The sequence below is a fragment of the Crocuta crocuta genome, unplaced genomic scaffold, assembly GCF_008692635.1.
Source record: "Crocuta crocuta isolate KB4526 unplaced genomic scaffold, BGI_CrCroc_1.0 scaffold35, whole genome shotgun sequence".
Taxonomy (NCBI): domain Eukaryota; kingdom Metazoa; phylum Chordata; class Mammalia; order Carnivora; family Hyaenidae; genus Crocuta; species Crocuta crocuta.
The window spans coordinates 4781386-4793848 of NW_027530625.1; the positions used below are offsets into that span (position 1 = coordinate 4781386).

General features: G+C 55.1%; 1 protein-coding gene across 2 annotated transcripts; it reads right to left on the reverse strand.

The window, feature by feature from the left end:
* Nucleotides 1–203: 203 nt before the first annotated feature.
* Nucleotides 204–11625, reverse strand: ST6GALNAC6 (ST6 N-acetylgalactosaminide alpha-2,6-sialyltransferase 6). 2 transcript variants are annotated; one of them, XM_077768278.1, is made up of 6 exons: nt 11569–11625; nt 9939–10029; nt 7983–8162; nt 5042–5448; nt 2381–2488; nt 204–1713 (listed from the first exon to the last, which is right to left on the reverse strand). In XM_077768278.1, exons 1-6 carry the CDS (start codon nt 11592–11594, stop codon nt 1524–1526), a joined length of 1002 nt encoding a protein of 333 aa, XP_077624404.1. In that variant the 5' UTR covers nt 11595–11625; the 3' UTR covers nt 204–1523. The 2 variants fall into 2 exon arrangements, with proteins under 2 accessions (XP_077624404.1, XP_077624406.1); XM_077768280.1 differs by having other exon boundaries at nt 1555–1709.
* Between the last annotated feature and the right edge of the window lie 838 nt (nt 11626–12463).

Consider the following 12463-nt stretch of genomic DNA (forward strand, 5'->3'; position numbering starts at 1 on the left):
CTGGAAGAGCCAGGAGCCCCACACACCTCTGGGGCTGCCAGATCCCCACCCAAGCTGCAAAACGCATGACTCACTGGCGGGTTCAAAAAGCCAGCCATCCTGCGTCTGAGCTCCCAGGATGGATGGACGGTGTGGGCACTGAGGAAGCCCACGGCCAGGCCAGAGGGAATCAAGCTTGATCCGAGAGACACAGGAAGCAGAACCAGAGTTTAGGTACGTTTATTCCTGTACAAATCATTACAAAACCAAGTCCGGGGTAGTCGCCGGTCCCCGGCCCCCACCCCAATGTGCAAAGGCTTGCTGCTGGCCTCTTCCTCCTCCCCCGACCCATCCCATTCCACAGCCTCCTCCAGGAAGCCCTCCAGTCTTCCCTTACAGACTCTGGAAGAGCTGGGGCGAGCCCACCCCACTGAGGTCCAGCAATAAAGTGCCTGTAGAGTGAGGGGACAGAACCCAGGCAACACAGCTCCTGGCCCCCTAGAGCCCTCCCAGGCCCAGCTGAGGGCAGGCCCTTGGACAACTCCAGCAGCTGCAAAGGGGCCACGTGAAACCCCAGTTTGGCTGGGATTCTCCCCTTCTCAGCCCCAAAGTCTCCTCCAATAGGTAGAAAGCCTCACTGCTGGATGGCAGAAAAGAGAGCCTGGCTCTTTAAGAGCCAAACTAATGGCAGCTGAGTGGAGGGACTAAGAAAACAGCTGAAGGTTTATCCCTTTCCTGTTAAGATTCCCCCCAGACTCTGTGGGAGTTTGCACAAAAATACCCTTAAGTTTCCAGAAGGAGGTGAGGAAGGGGACCCCAGTCCCCCAGGGGGCTGGGCCCCCCAGCCAAAGGTGGTGATGGCTGGAGGGGTCCGGTCTCAGGGAGGACAGACCCAAGGAGGTCAACGGGGAAAGTGGGAGGGGGTCTCAGACTCCGTGTTAGAACCTGACACAGGCAGAACGACCAGACGGCCTGACGAGGGGCAAGGGTTTTGTCCAAAGCCACTCAGGGTGGAGCCAAGACCCGGATGCTGGCTCCCACCTCTAGGATCCCCGACAAGCCCCCAAGTGGCCTGGCCAGGCCCCCAGACAGCCCCACTCCCACGCAGCTTCTCTTTCTGGCTCTGGGAAGTGAGGGAGCAACACGGAGTTCCCAGCTTCGCAGGACAGGACCCCACTGTCCCAGCCAACAGGGAGCGGTGGGAGGTCCATCCTGGGGCTCTGAGCCAAGGACTCACAGGACAAACGCACGTCCTTAGCCTCAGATAACTTCAGAAATACCCTGATTCACTATGCTCAGACCCTGACTGGACAAGAAGTACCCCCAACACCCCTGATTAACCACATAGAAGCTCAAATCCCTGATTGGTCAAGAGATGCCCCCAGGCCTTCACTGGCTAGAGGATGCTACCCTCGACAAGGCCCTGATGGGCCAGAAGACGCTCCGCCCAGCCTGGATGGGCCAGGAGCCGGCCCTTGGCTGAGTGGGTGGGAGGAGAGAGGCCTCTCCCGTGTCCCTCATGAGGGGTCCACAGACAGGGCGGCCTAGGTCCAGGAGGGGTGGGAGAAGGTGATTCCATACAGCTGGGCCCAGGACGAGAAGACCCTCTTCTCCGTGATGAAGCGGTGGTGGTTGCCCTTGCGGCTGTGCTCGTTCTGGATGTAGGTCACACACTCATCTGGCCCCTTGGGCTCATAGTAGTGGTAGGGCATGCGCTGTAGGCGGGGCCGCTGGCTGGGGCGGAGCAGAAAGGGGCTGTAAGGGCAGGGTAGGCACGGGCAGAGCCCTTGCCCTTTCCAGCCCCTGACTTGCTATAGGATTTCAGCGGGGGAAGGGCAATCCCTGCCCCTCCCGGGGCCTCAGTCTTCCCATCTATAAAATGGTTGTAGGGCGGACTAGGTTTATGACCATCCAACTTTCTTTTTTTTTTTTTTTAACATGATCGAAACTTTTCCTTTCCTTAAGAGGGAGGCAGTGCAGGGTAGTGGTAAGAAGTCCGGGCTCCGGAGCCTGGCACCCCCTGCTGTTTGTGGGACCTTAGGCCACTCACAAAACATCTTCCTCAGTTTTTATTTCATCTATGAAACAGAAAGACTAATGCAACTAGCCATTAGGACCACTGTGAGGAGTAAATGAGATAATAAATGAAGCCATACTTGGTACATGGGCTTTTCACACAGTCATCTCAATTAACAGTTATTATTAATATACAAATTCTGGACTATGGCTGAGCTGGGGAGAGGCCCCTGAGGCAGCTAGCCCCAGGAGCTTAGATCTCTGCAGAGCAGTCTGAATACGGTAAGACAGAGGCTCTCAAAGGCACCCCCAGCCAATGTTTCTGGGCTCCAAGCTGCAGCCAGTGACCGGGCATTGTCCAGTGGGGGGGCGGGGGGGTGCTCACCTGCAGTAGTCAGGGGGGACCATGCCGTAGACGTGCACGTGGTCACACAACTCCACTGCAATCACCATGGTAAACCAGCCGGTGCTCAACCACGAATGGGACTTTTCCCTGGGGGCAGAGAGGAGGGCATGATGAGGGGGCATGCGGGCAGGGGGCAGGCAGGCAGGGAGGAGTGGTCAACAGGCCCCTGAGTTTCCAAGAACTCCTCCCACCCCCCTTCAGGACCCACCCCCAACTTTAGTGACCCTGCCCCCCCACCGTGGGAACCCGTGCATGCTGGCAGAGGACTTGTCTGGGCAGAGATGAGGGGTGTGGAGAGAGCGCCTTTGAAGGAACAGGGCATGCTGGGAGAGACTCCTGGGGAGACCAGTCACAGTAGGGCAGGCTGCAAGTGACCATAAGCTCACGAGACTCATGGACTTGCTTGGCAGAGCTTGCTAGGAACAGTTGTGCCCTCGCTAGGGGCAAATGCCTAAGCGGAAACTAATCAGAGAAGGTCATGGTGAGAGTGACCACAGGTCACAGCAAGGCATGGGTGGGAGAGCCTGCGCTGTCCGCCACGGCAGCCAGTGGCCACATGTGGGCATGTGATGTGTGCTTGACATGTGCTGTTGGTGTAAAATAGGCATGATTTTTTTTTAGTATGAAAGACTGAACACAGAAAATGTCACTGATAGTTTTTGATACTGATCATATGTTGAACCAAAAATAGTTTGGATATATTTGATTGAAGGTGGTTCTTTGGAAAGTTTAAGAAGAAAATAAGCCTCTCACAAGACTGACCAAGAAAAAAAAAAGACATAAGCTACCAGTATCAAGAATAAAGCAGAGGATATCATTGCAGATTCTGCAGACACGAGATCAAGAAGAAAGCCACAAACGAGTACATACGTAAATTTCACAACTTGGATGAAATGGACCAATTCCTTGAAAATCAGAAACTACCAAAACACAGCCAAGATGAAACAGATTAACCTGAGTATCTGTGACGATTAAGAAATTGAATTCAGGGGCGCCTGGGTGGCTCAGTTGGTTAAGCATCTGACTTCGGCTCAGGTCATGATCTCACAGTTCGTGGGTTCGAGCCCCGCATCAGGCTCTGTGCTGACAGCTCAGAGCCTGGAGCCTGTTTCAGCTCTGTGTCTCCCTCTCTCTGTGCTCCTCCCCCGCTCGTGCTCTGTCTCTCTCTCAAAAATAAACAAACATTAAACTGTCAAAAAAAAAAAAAAAAGAAATTGAATTCATTGTTCAAAACCTTCCGAAAAAGAACTCTCCAGGCCCAGAGAGTTTGACAGGTAAATTCTGCCAAATATTTAACGAAGAAATAACACCAATTCTACACATTTTTGGAGGCCAGCATTACCCATACTAACAAAACCATGCAAAGACAGTACAAAAACCAAACAAAACTACAGACCAAGATCTCTCATGAACACAGACACAAAAATCTCAACAAGATATTAGCAGGTCATATTCGGCAGTATACACAAAGAATAATACACCACAGCCAAGTGGAGTTTATTCCAGAAATGCAAGTCTGATTCAATATTTAAAAGTCAATCAGTATCATCCACCATAGTCATATTCTTAAGAAAAACCACGTGATCATATTAATCAATGGGGAAAAACACCTGGTAAAATTCAGTATCCAATAATGATAAAAACTCTTAGCAGATTAGTTAGAAAAGGGAACTTTTTCAACCTGATAAAGAGCAGCCAAAAACTCTACAGCTAACATCATATTCAATGATGAAAGACTGAATGCTTTCCTAGTAGGAATGGGACCCAGGCAAGGATGTCTACTCTCACCACTTCCAATGCAATCGGACCTTGTATTGTCCGTCCCAACCAGTGCAATAAGACAAGAAAAAGAAATAAGACGCATACAGATTGGCAAGAAAAAATAAAACTGTTCTTAATTGTCCTTACAACATGATTATGTATATGGAAAATCCCAAAGAACCTAGAAAAATCTCCCAGAACCCATAAGTAAGTTCAGCAGGATTATAAGGATATATGGTCAACACACAAAAATCAATCGTATTTCTATACGCTAGCAATGAATAGCTGGGATCCCTCCAAAATTTTAAATATAATTTACAACAGCTCCTTCAAATTTTAAATATTTAGGGATAAATCAAACAAAATAAGTACAGGGTCTATATGTTAGATGTATTGGGTTAAGTTGGCTACTATAAAAGTGTAAGTTACATATATGGCTTGCATTCTATTTCTACTGGATAGCACTGGCCTAGCTCTTCTGGGGAGATTAGCCAGAGAAGGTCATGCTGGGAAAGATGTATCCTTAGGACAGAGTGTGCTGGAAGCAACCGTGGGCCTAAAGCAGGACATGTTGGGTACAGCCAATACCTTCAAAGAGGCACACTTACGGGGAGCAGAGCACGTGAGGAGCCCTGTTCCCTCAGAGCGGTGCAGGCTGGGCAGCCTTCCTGGGGAGACGAGACCATGCAGAGCATGTTGGAAGGGACTCATGCTAAGGGCTGGACACCACGAAAATCCCCTAGAAAACCCGAGCAGAGAGTGGTGGGAAGTGACCCCAGCCTCAGAGCAGTGCATGCTGGGAACAACGGGCCCTCTGGGCAGAGAATGCCGATGGGGGAGCCCAGGGCTGGCTGGAGGCCGCAGGCAGGAGGCTGGTACCTGTCCTTGCCCGTCTCACCCCGGAAGAGGTCGTCAAATTGGCGCATGCGGCCGGGAGAGACAGCATAGGCCTCCATGTTGGGGAACACCAGGCCCGCCCGCTGGATGACGCGCACAAGGCTGCCCTGGGGCTTCTGCATCTTGTTCGGGGGGCCCCAAAAGATGAACACAGTTTCGGGGGTCCGGTTGACGAATTCCTGGGGCCTCCGCAGCACACGGAATACGCTGGAATGGGCGACCACACGGAACGTGGTCTTGTTGCCTACGTCGGCGGAGTAGCCTGTGGTGGGCGCGTCGTTCATGCGGATTGTGCACTCGGCCCGCTCGATCTCGGGGCCCAGCTTGGTTCCCAGCAGGTGGCTAGAGCTGGTGACAATCACACACTGGTGGCACCGGGAGGGCAGCGTCTGCGGTGGGGGAGGCAGCAAGGCAAGTCAACATGGTCACGACCGCTCAGCACTCCGTACGTCCAGGCCTCCAGGAGGCGGGAGTTATTTTGCCCATTTTAAAGACAGGGAAACCGAAGGCTGTTCACTCGACATTCAGCAAATACCTACAGCAAGCTGGCTAACAGCTGAATACCAGGGACAGAGCAATGAGTAACAGAGCCCCTGCTATCAAGCAGCTCACAGTCAGAGAGAGTGAACAAAAGTAAAATAATGCCAGGCGGTGAGCAAAATGTGCCACGAAGACAATACAACAGAGGCCAGGTGTCACCAGGGACAGGAGTGGGGGCTCCTCTAGAAAGATCATCCAGCAGGGGCCTCTCAGAGCTGGGACCAGGAGGGTGAAAAGGAACTGCGTGGGAAAGTACTTGGGGGGAACAGCGATGCCAGGGGTTCTGAAGAGGGAATGGCTGTGGTGTGTTGAGAAGCCAAAAGCGGCCACTTGTCTGGGGCAGAGCGAAGGGACAGGAGAACAGGACAGTTATGCAGGGATGTCCCAAGTCACCCAGCAGGGGAGTGCAGCGCTGGGGTAGGAACCCAGGTCAATATGGCCACAAAGCCCCGGGTTTAGTCCGGTTCTCCTAAGAGGGCACCCTCCCCAGGGCCCCGTGACCTTTCCACACCACCCACAAACAGGAAAGTGTGGAAGCCCCTCCGGGCCTCTGTTTCCCCACTGGTGAAGGAGTTGGAGCCACACATTCTCTGGGGCCTATCTTCTGCCCATGGAATTCCTGTTTGCCCTTTAAGTGTGAGCACCGGTGCCACCTCCTCCAGGCAGTCTTCCCTGAGCCCTTCCTCCAAGATCTGACAACAGCTCCAATGGACCTCAGTGGATGCCTTTTCCAGCTTTCCCGAGCTCTACTGGCTTCCCCTGGCAGGCTGGTGTCACCCACACTCCCGCTGTCCCACTTTCTCCCAGGTCCCATTATTTGTATTTCTCTTTCAAAAGTTCTTAGGGTCTTGATTAAGTGTTAATCCGCCTCTGAATACCCGCCAGTGGGCCCTTTCCCAGTAAGGGGGCATTCAGAGCCCCTGGTTCAGGCTCTACATACACCCCATGTGTGCCGAGAGCCTGAGGAATTTAGGAGGTTTTGTTGGTGGTGTTGTTTTTGATTTTTGTTTAATTTTTGTTTATTTTTTTAATGTTTTATTTATTTTTGAGAGAGAGACAGCATGAGCAGGGGAGGGTCAGAGAGAGAGGGAGACACAGAATCCGAAGACAGGCTCCAGGCTCTGAGCTAGCTGTCAGTACAGAGCCCAGACACAGGGCTCGAACCCACGAACTGCGAGATCATGACCTGAGCTGAAGTCAGATGCTTAACCAACTGAGACACCCGGGCGCCCCAATGTTTGTTTATTTTTGAGAGAGAGTGGGGGACAGGCAGAGAGAGATGGGGACAGAGGATCCAAAGCCAGGTCCGTGTTGACAGCGGAAAGCCTGATGTGGCACTCAAACTCAGGAACTACAAGATCATGACCTGAGCCGAAGTCAGACACTTAACTGACTGAGCCANAGTGGAGTTCATAATCCAGGTCAATGATTATCTCTTCGGCCTCCCAGAAAACATTTAGGGTTCAGAGGATTATGGGGTGAACCCCAGGTATACGGCCTGAGCTTCATGGCTGCTCAAGGCAAAGAGAGGCCCCAGGAATAACTTCTGGCTTCTCTATACAGCTGCAACTCCCCAGGAGTTGGGGCAACAAATACCCTGGCTCCTCTCCCCTCCCCCGCCTTGCTGTGTGGCCTTGGACAAGTGACTTTGCCTCCCTGAGTCCTGGCTTCCCCATCTCTTCAAGGCAGGTAACAATGCTGACCTTACAGGGTTGGTATGTGGATTATAATCACAGTGCCCGGCACCCAGCAGAGGACTGACAAGAGCAGCCATTGTTAGGACCGGTTTTGTGTGGTCAAGTAATTGAGTGTTCTGCTCTCAAACCCTGTGTGGACTACCTCGCAGAGACAGAGATCAGTGACATCTCTCCTTAGGGGTTCTGAGTCAGGAGACAGTAGGATATCAGTGCTAAAAATGGAACCTTGAAGACAAGTGAGGCCCAGAGAGAGACAGGGCACCTGTGGAATGTCACACAGCAAACAAGGGGCTGAATGGGGCGCCTGGGGGGCTCAGTCGGTTGAGCATCTGACTTCAGCTCAGGTCATGACCTTGAGGTTCGTGAGTTCAAGCCCCGCATCAGGCTCTGTGCTGACAGCTCAGAGCCCGGAGCCTGCTTCTGATTCTGTATCTCCCTTTCTCTCTCTCTCTCTCTGCCCCTCCCCACCCTCAAATAAATAAACATTTTTAAAAATGTAAAAAACAGACAAACAAGGGGCCCTGTCAGCTACGGCCTTGACTCCTGGGGTCCCCCCCTTTCCTTTAGAAGGAATGGAAGCAGCAGAGCGAAGAGGAGGAGGAGGAGGTGGGAAGAGTGATGGTGGGCAATGGGGAAGACCAGCGGTCAGCCCAGCCTCAGGGAGCGCCCCGAGGTGGACATGGTACCTTGTTGCCAAGAATTGGGACGTAGCCATTGCTGATGCTCCACTTCTTGAGGTTGACGGGCCTGCGGGTGCGGCCTCGAAGGGAGCCATAATGGAAGACCTCATTGGCACTGTTGGAGCTGTAGAGGATGAGGATGGTGATGAGGGCAAAGAGGATCACGAACACTGCTGACCGCTGCTCCTGGAGAGAGGAGAGGCTGCTGAGTGCCCGGACACCCCCGGGCCCCCGCCTCGTCCTTGCCATCCACCGCGCCTGGCCAATTCCTGCTCTTCATTCCAGACCAGCTCAGACACCACCTTCTCTGGCCCCCAAGTACCCCCAATCACAGCGCCGGGCACACCATTCAAACTGCAGTCCCCCCACTTAGGCCATGGGCTCCGCAGGCTGGGATCGAGACGGTCCTAGTGGCCCCGTATCCCAGCTCCCAGGGCACAGAAGCACGGAAGGTTCTCAAGGAGGGTTTGCTGGATTGGACTGGATGTCAGGAGGACTCCTCCGGCTGCAGCTGGAAGGAGGCCTGGAGACACGTGGGACATTCAAAGGAGAGGGACCAGGTCTTCCCCAAACAGTAGCCCAGGGTCATGTTTATCATTCATTAAAGCCGGAAGGGATGGATCTGGTCAGGAATTGGGGTGCGTGGGCAGTCAGTGCACCACCATGTCACTTGTCACTGGCAGGGCAGGAAAGTGTTATCCAAAGTGTCCCCTGGGTTTCACCTGCCCAGGGCCTGTGCAGCTGGGGAAGGCCTGGAAATCCTGGCTCCCTGCGCTAACCGCCACCCTGTGTTGGTTATGCATTTATCGCTTCTCAGCCCCAAGTTCACCCTTTTTGCTTGTCTGTGAAAATGGACCTGGGCCCTCATATGTGTGTCCTTGCAGATGAAACTTTGTCAGGAGAGGGTGCTGGAGAGGCAGGCGCAGGAGAAAAGGAGTGTGCTTCCTGCTTCCCCTGGGCTTGATGCCCCCCCCCGCCATGCCCCTGCTCCCCCAGAGCACACGGCACATGCTCCATCTCCATGCACTTTGGGAGCAGAGTGTCTCTGGCTCCTTCTCTGATCACAGTCTCTCTAGAGCTCAGCCTGTGCAGTGCACTCAACCACACACAACACCCAGAGGCCATGACCTTCCCCGGAGCAGTTTTGTATGAGCTTGGAGGGCCTCCTGAGTTATCTCCTGTGAGCAGCCTTCCCAGTAGCCCAGGGAGTGGTTTGGGGACGACTTCCACCAGCAGACCGCCACAGTGAGTTCTCTGCCACCCAGTGGGCCAGAGCTGGGCCCTCTCCAGCAAGCCCTGGGTCTCAGCCCTGCCGGTGGTGGCTGTTCCTAGTACTGGTCGTTCCTACAGTTCTTAGAATACCAGTCCCTCGTGACTCCAATGCTGTAGCTAATGACTCTTTACATTAAACGTTCCGTGTTCAAATTACTGTGTGCTTTCTCTCTCCCCATTGGACCCACATTGACATGTCCACACCACACCACCCCCAACCCTCAGGCTCTGCCAAGGCTTCACGGCAGTGGATCCCAGGAAAGGGGTGTGCAGGGCCAGGCACACAGTAGGTGCTCAGGAAAGAATGGATCACTCTGACACCCTCAGAGTGATGCTCACAACATGCCGTCATCTTTGACTCTGACCACTGCCCCCTCCCCCCACCCCCGCCCTCTGCCCAGCACCTCCCAGTGCTGTGTGCCCATCACACGGGCCAATCCTTTACCACAGATGGACCAGTCAAACCTAGGACACAGGAGGACCTGGGCCCAGAGAGAGGGAGGAGCTTTCCCAAGGCCACAGAGATCAGCGACCACGGCAGAGCTCCAGGCAGGGCCTCCTGGGCATCAAGCACTTCTTGGCAGGGAAGAGACACTGGTGGTTTTCTGGGTTTGAGGCAGGTCCAAAGGAGCCTATTTCGTCGAGTAAATAAAAGGCTGATATGGGGGCAAGAAATGAAGGGGGACTTACTTTGTTGCTACTCATCTCTCTCCGGCGTCTGCTGAGGGGCAGGGGCCGGCGTCTTGCAGGTGGTCCAGGGGGCAGGGATGTGGGGTCACACCTGCAAGCCGCAGAAAGGGCTATGGCGACCGAAAGGCTACACCCTCCCCACCCCACCAGCTCTCCTACCCACCCATGACTTCAAGGCTCAGGGTCATATCCATTTTGCAGAGACACTGAGGCTGGAAAGGGCAGGAACCTGCCCCAGGTCACACAGCCAGGTGGTACAGAGCCCCACCTCTCTCCCCCACTCTGCTTCCTGAGCAGGGTCCCTCCACACGTTAGCTCTCCTGGGCGGCTGGCCGGCCCAAAGCTGGCTCCCCACCCAGCAACAGCCCGCGTACATTCCTACTTCAAACTCCGACTTAGGTCCCTGTGGTCTTACAGGCCCCCAAACTCCTCTGCACAGGCAGCCTTCCAGATCTTGCATAAACTGTCCCTCTGGCTAGAGCACCCTGCCCTCCTGCACTCTGCTCATGCCCTTTCAGCGTCCGAGCCTCGGGGAGACCAGGAACTTCCTCGGCGTGTCCCCTCCCCGCTAGGCTGACCGCTCTCTGAGCGCGGAGCCGGCACAGATCCTCACGCACAAAGGCAGGGAGATGGGTGCAGGAGGTTCGCTGCACGACATGGTTGATTAACAAGACATAGACTCAACAATCCGCTATCACCACAGCCCCACCCTCAGTGGGTAGGTGGGGAGCCTCAAGTAACGGTGCAGCCTCGGACAGCCCTTCCTTCCTCCCCCTGTCCGCCCTTGGCAGCTGCGGCTGCGAGGGGACATCCTCACAGGCCCTAGCTCCCTTCCAGACCTCAATTTTCCCATCTGTCAAAAGGGAGTAAGTACTTGCATCCAGCCACCTCCAGCAGATTCAAGGCCAAAGGGCACTAAGGGAGGGAGAGTGTGCAGAAGGAGAAACGGAGGCCCAGGGCTCCCCAGCTCGGTCCTCCCCTCCAGGGACCTCCCAGCCCCCCGCCACCATCCCCACCCCCTGACCTGGCGGCTGTTTACTCCGACACAGCCACCAGGAATAGCCACAGAACAGGCCAAAGGAGGCTCCCCCCCACATGCCGCTTCTGATTGGTTGGGCCATGACCCCGCCCACTGCCCAACCCCACCCCTTCTCCGCCGGAGCAACCCCCCCACCTCCAGCCCGGTTTCAGATTTCCCCCACGAGGGAGGGCCAGTATGGCAGCTCTCGGGACTCTCTCTGGGTCCAGTGTCTGCCACACAGGTCAGGAAACTGAGGCTCATTAGAAGAGAAAAGCAGCTTGTCCTTGGACTCACAGCCCTTTGGGGTGCAAGACAGGAGTCCAGAATCCCAGGGTCGTGCCCATGAGCACTGACCCCCTGGCAGTCCAGGCCATCCCGGTCCAGCCTCCCTCTCACTACCCTTTCCTTCAGATGCCCCAAGCTCCAGACACACCAGAGGACTCCAGTTCCCAGGCCCACCCACTACTTTCCCACCTTTGCCTGAGCAGTGACCTCGGCCAGGACCACCGACCCCCTGGTCAGCCCCGTCACACTCCTGCTCTGAGAAGGTCGGGTCAGACAGGGTCTCAGGTGCCAGTGCGAATCCCGAATCCCGGTTCCACCACTTACTGGCTGAGGGGCCTCGGGCAAGCCATGTGACCTCTCTGAGCCTCAGTTTCCTCATCTCTGAAATGGGAATAATAAGAGTAGGTAATTTATGGGATTGTTAAAAGGATTCGAGCAGATGTGGCAAGGGAAGCAAGGAGCTTGAAAGTGCTCGGTCAGTGCCTGACAGTAACTGCCAGTCTTGTGGTTATTTGTTGTTAGAGGCCTGCCTCACCGTCAGTTTAAATGCAGCTCCTTCTCTGACACCCGGCCTAGCAACTGCCCTCTGATATCGAGGAAGGTGTACGGGGAGCCACGCGTTGCCTCAGACACTCACCCACTCCTCCTGGCAACGCTGCAACGGAAGGGCTCTTACTCCCCACTTCACAGAGAAGGAGACTGAGGTTCAGAGAGGCCACGCTCCTTGCACAGCTGCCCAGAGTCTGCTGGGAAGCCTTGTTTACAGCTTGTTTGCAGGGAGCAGTCCAGGGCTGAGCCTGCTGGGATCTCCCTCCAGGATCTCCCCGGGCTGGAAGGAGCCAGAGGCCACTGAGTGTGTGTCCGGCACCTGGCCCGGCCCCACTTGGCCCAGCACCGGGGAGCAGGCCTGCTGGGGTGCAACTTGCTAAGGCTGGGGAGGCGGCAGCCCGGAGCGCTGGTCCAGGAGCGTGGCCTCAGCCCCGAGGCTAGCCGTGCAGGAGGAGGGCTCAGTCGTGGGCTAAGGGTGGGGGCCGCACCCTGCTCTCTGTTTGGGGGCTTTGCCTCTCTCAGCCGGGGGGAGTCCTCCCGCAGGGTCGAGAAGCCCCCACAAGCCGCGTGGGAGGAGGGCTTCGGGGAGAAGGGGGAGGAGGCTCCTAATGTCTAGATGGGGGAGGGCGCTGAGCCCGTGAGGTCCACCAGTGGGGGACGACTCACTCTC

Bases quoted from the DNA above. Each gene is read 5' to 3' on its own strand.
- ST6GALNAC6 (XM_077768278.1), bottom strand. From the start codon at position 11,594: ATGGCTTGCCCGAGGCCCCTCAGCCA. The intron at 10,030-11,568 runs GTAAGTGGTGGA...TGCGGCTTGCAG, and splicing joins TGCCCGAGGCCCCTCAGCCA to GTGTGACCCCACATCCCTGC. The intron at 1,714-2,380 runs GTGAGCACCCCC...GCTCCGCCCCAG, and splicing joins GTCCCCCCTGACTACTGCAG to CCAGCGGCCCCGCCTACAGC.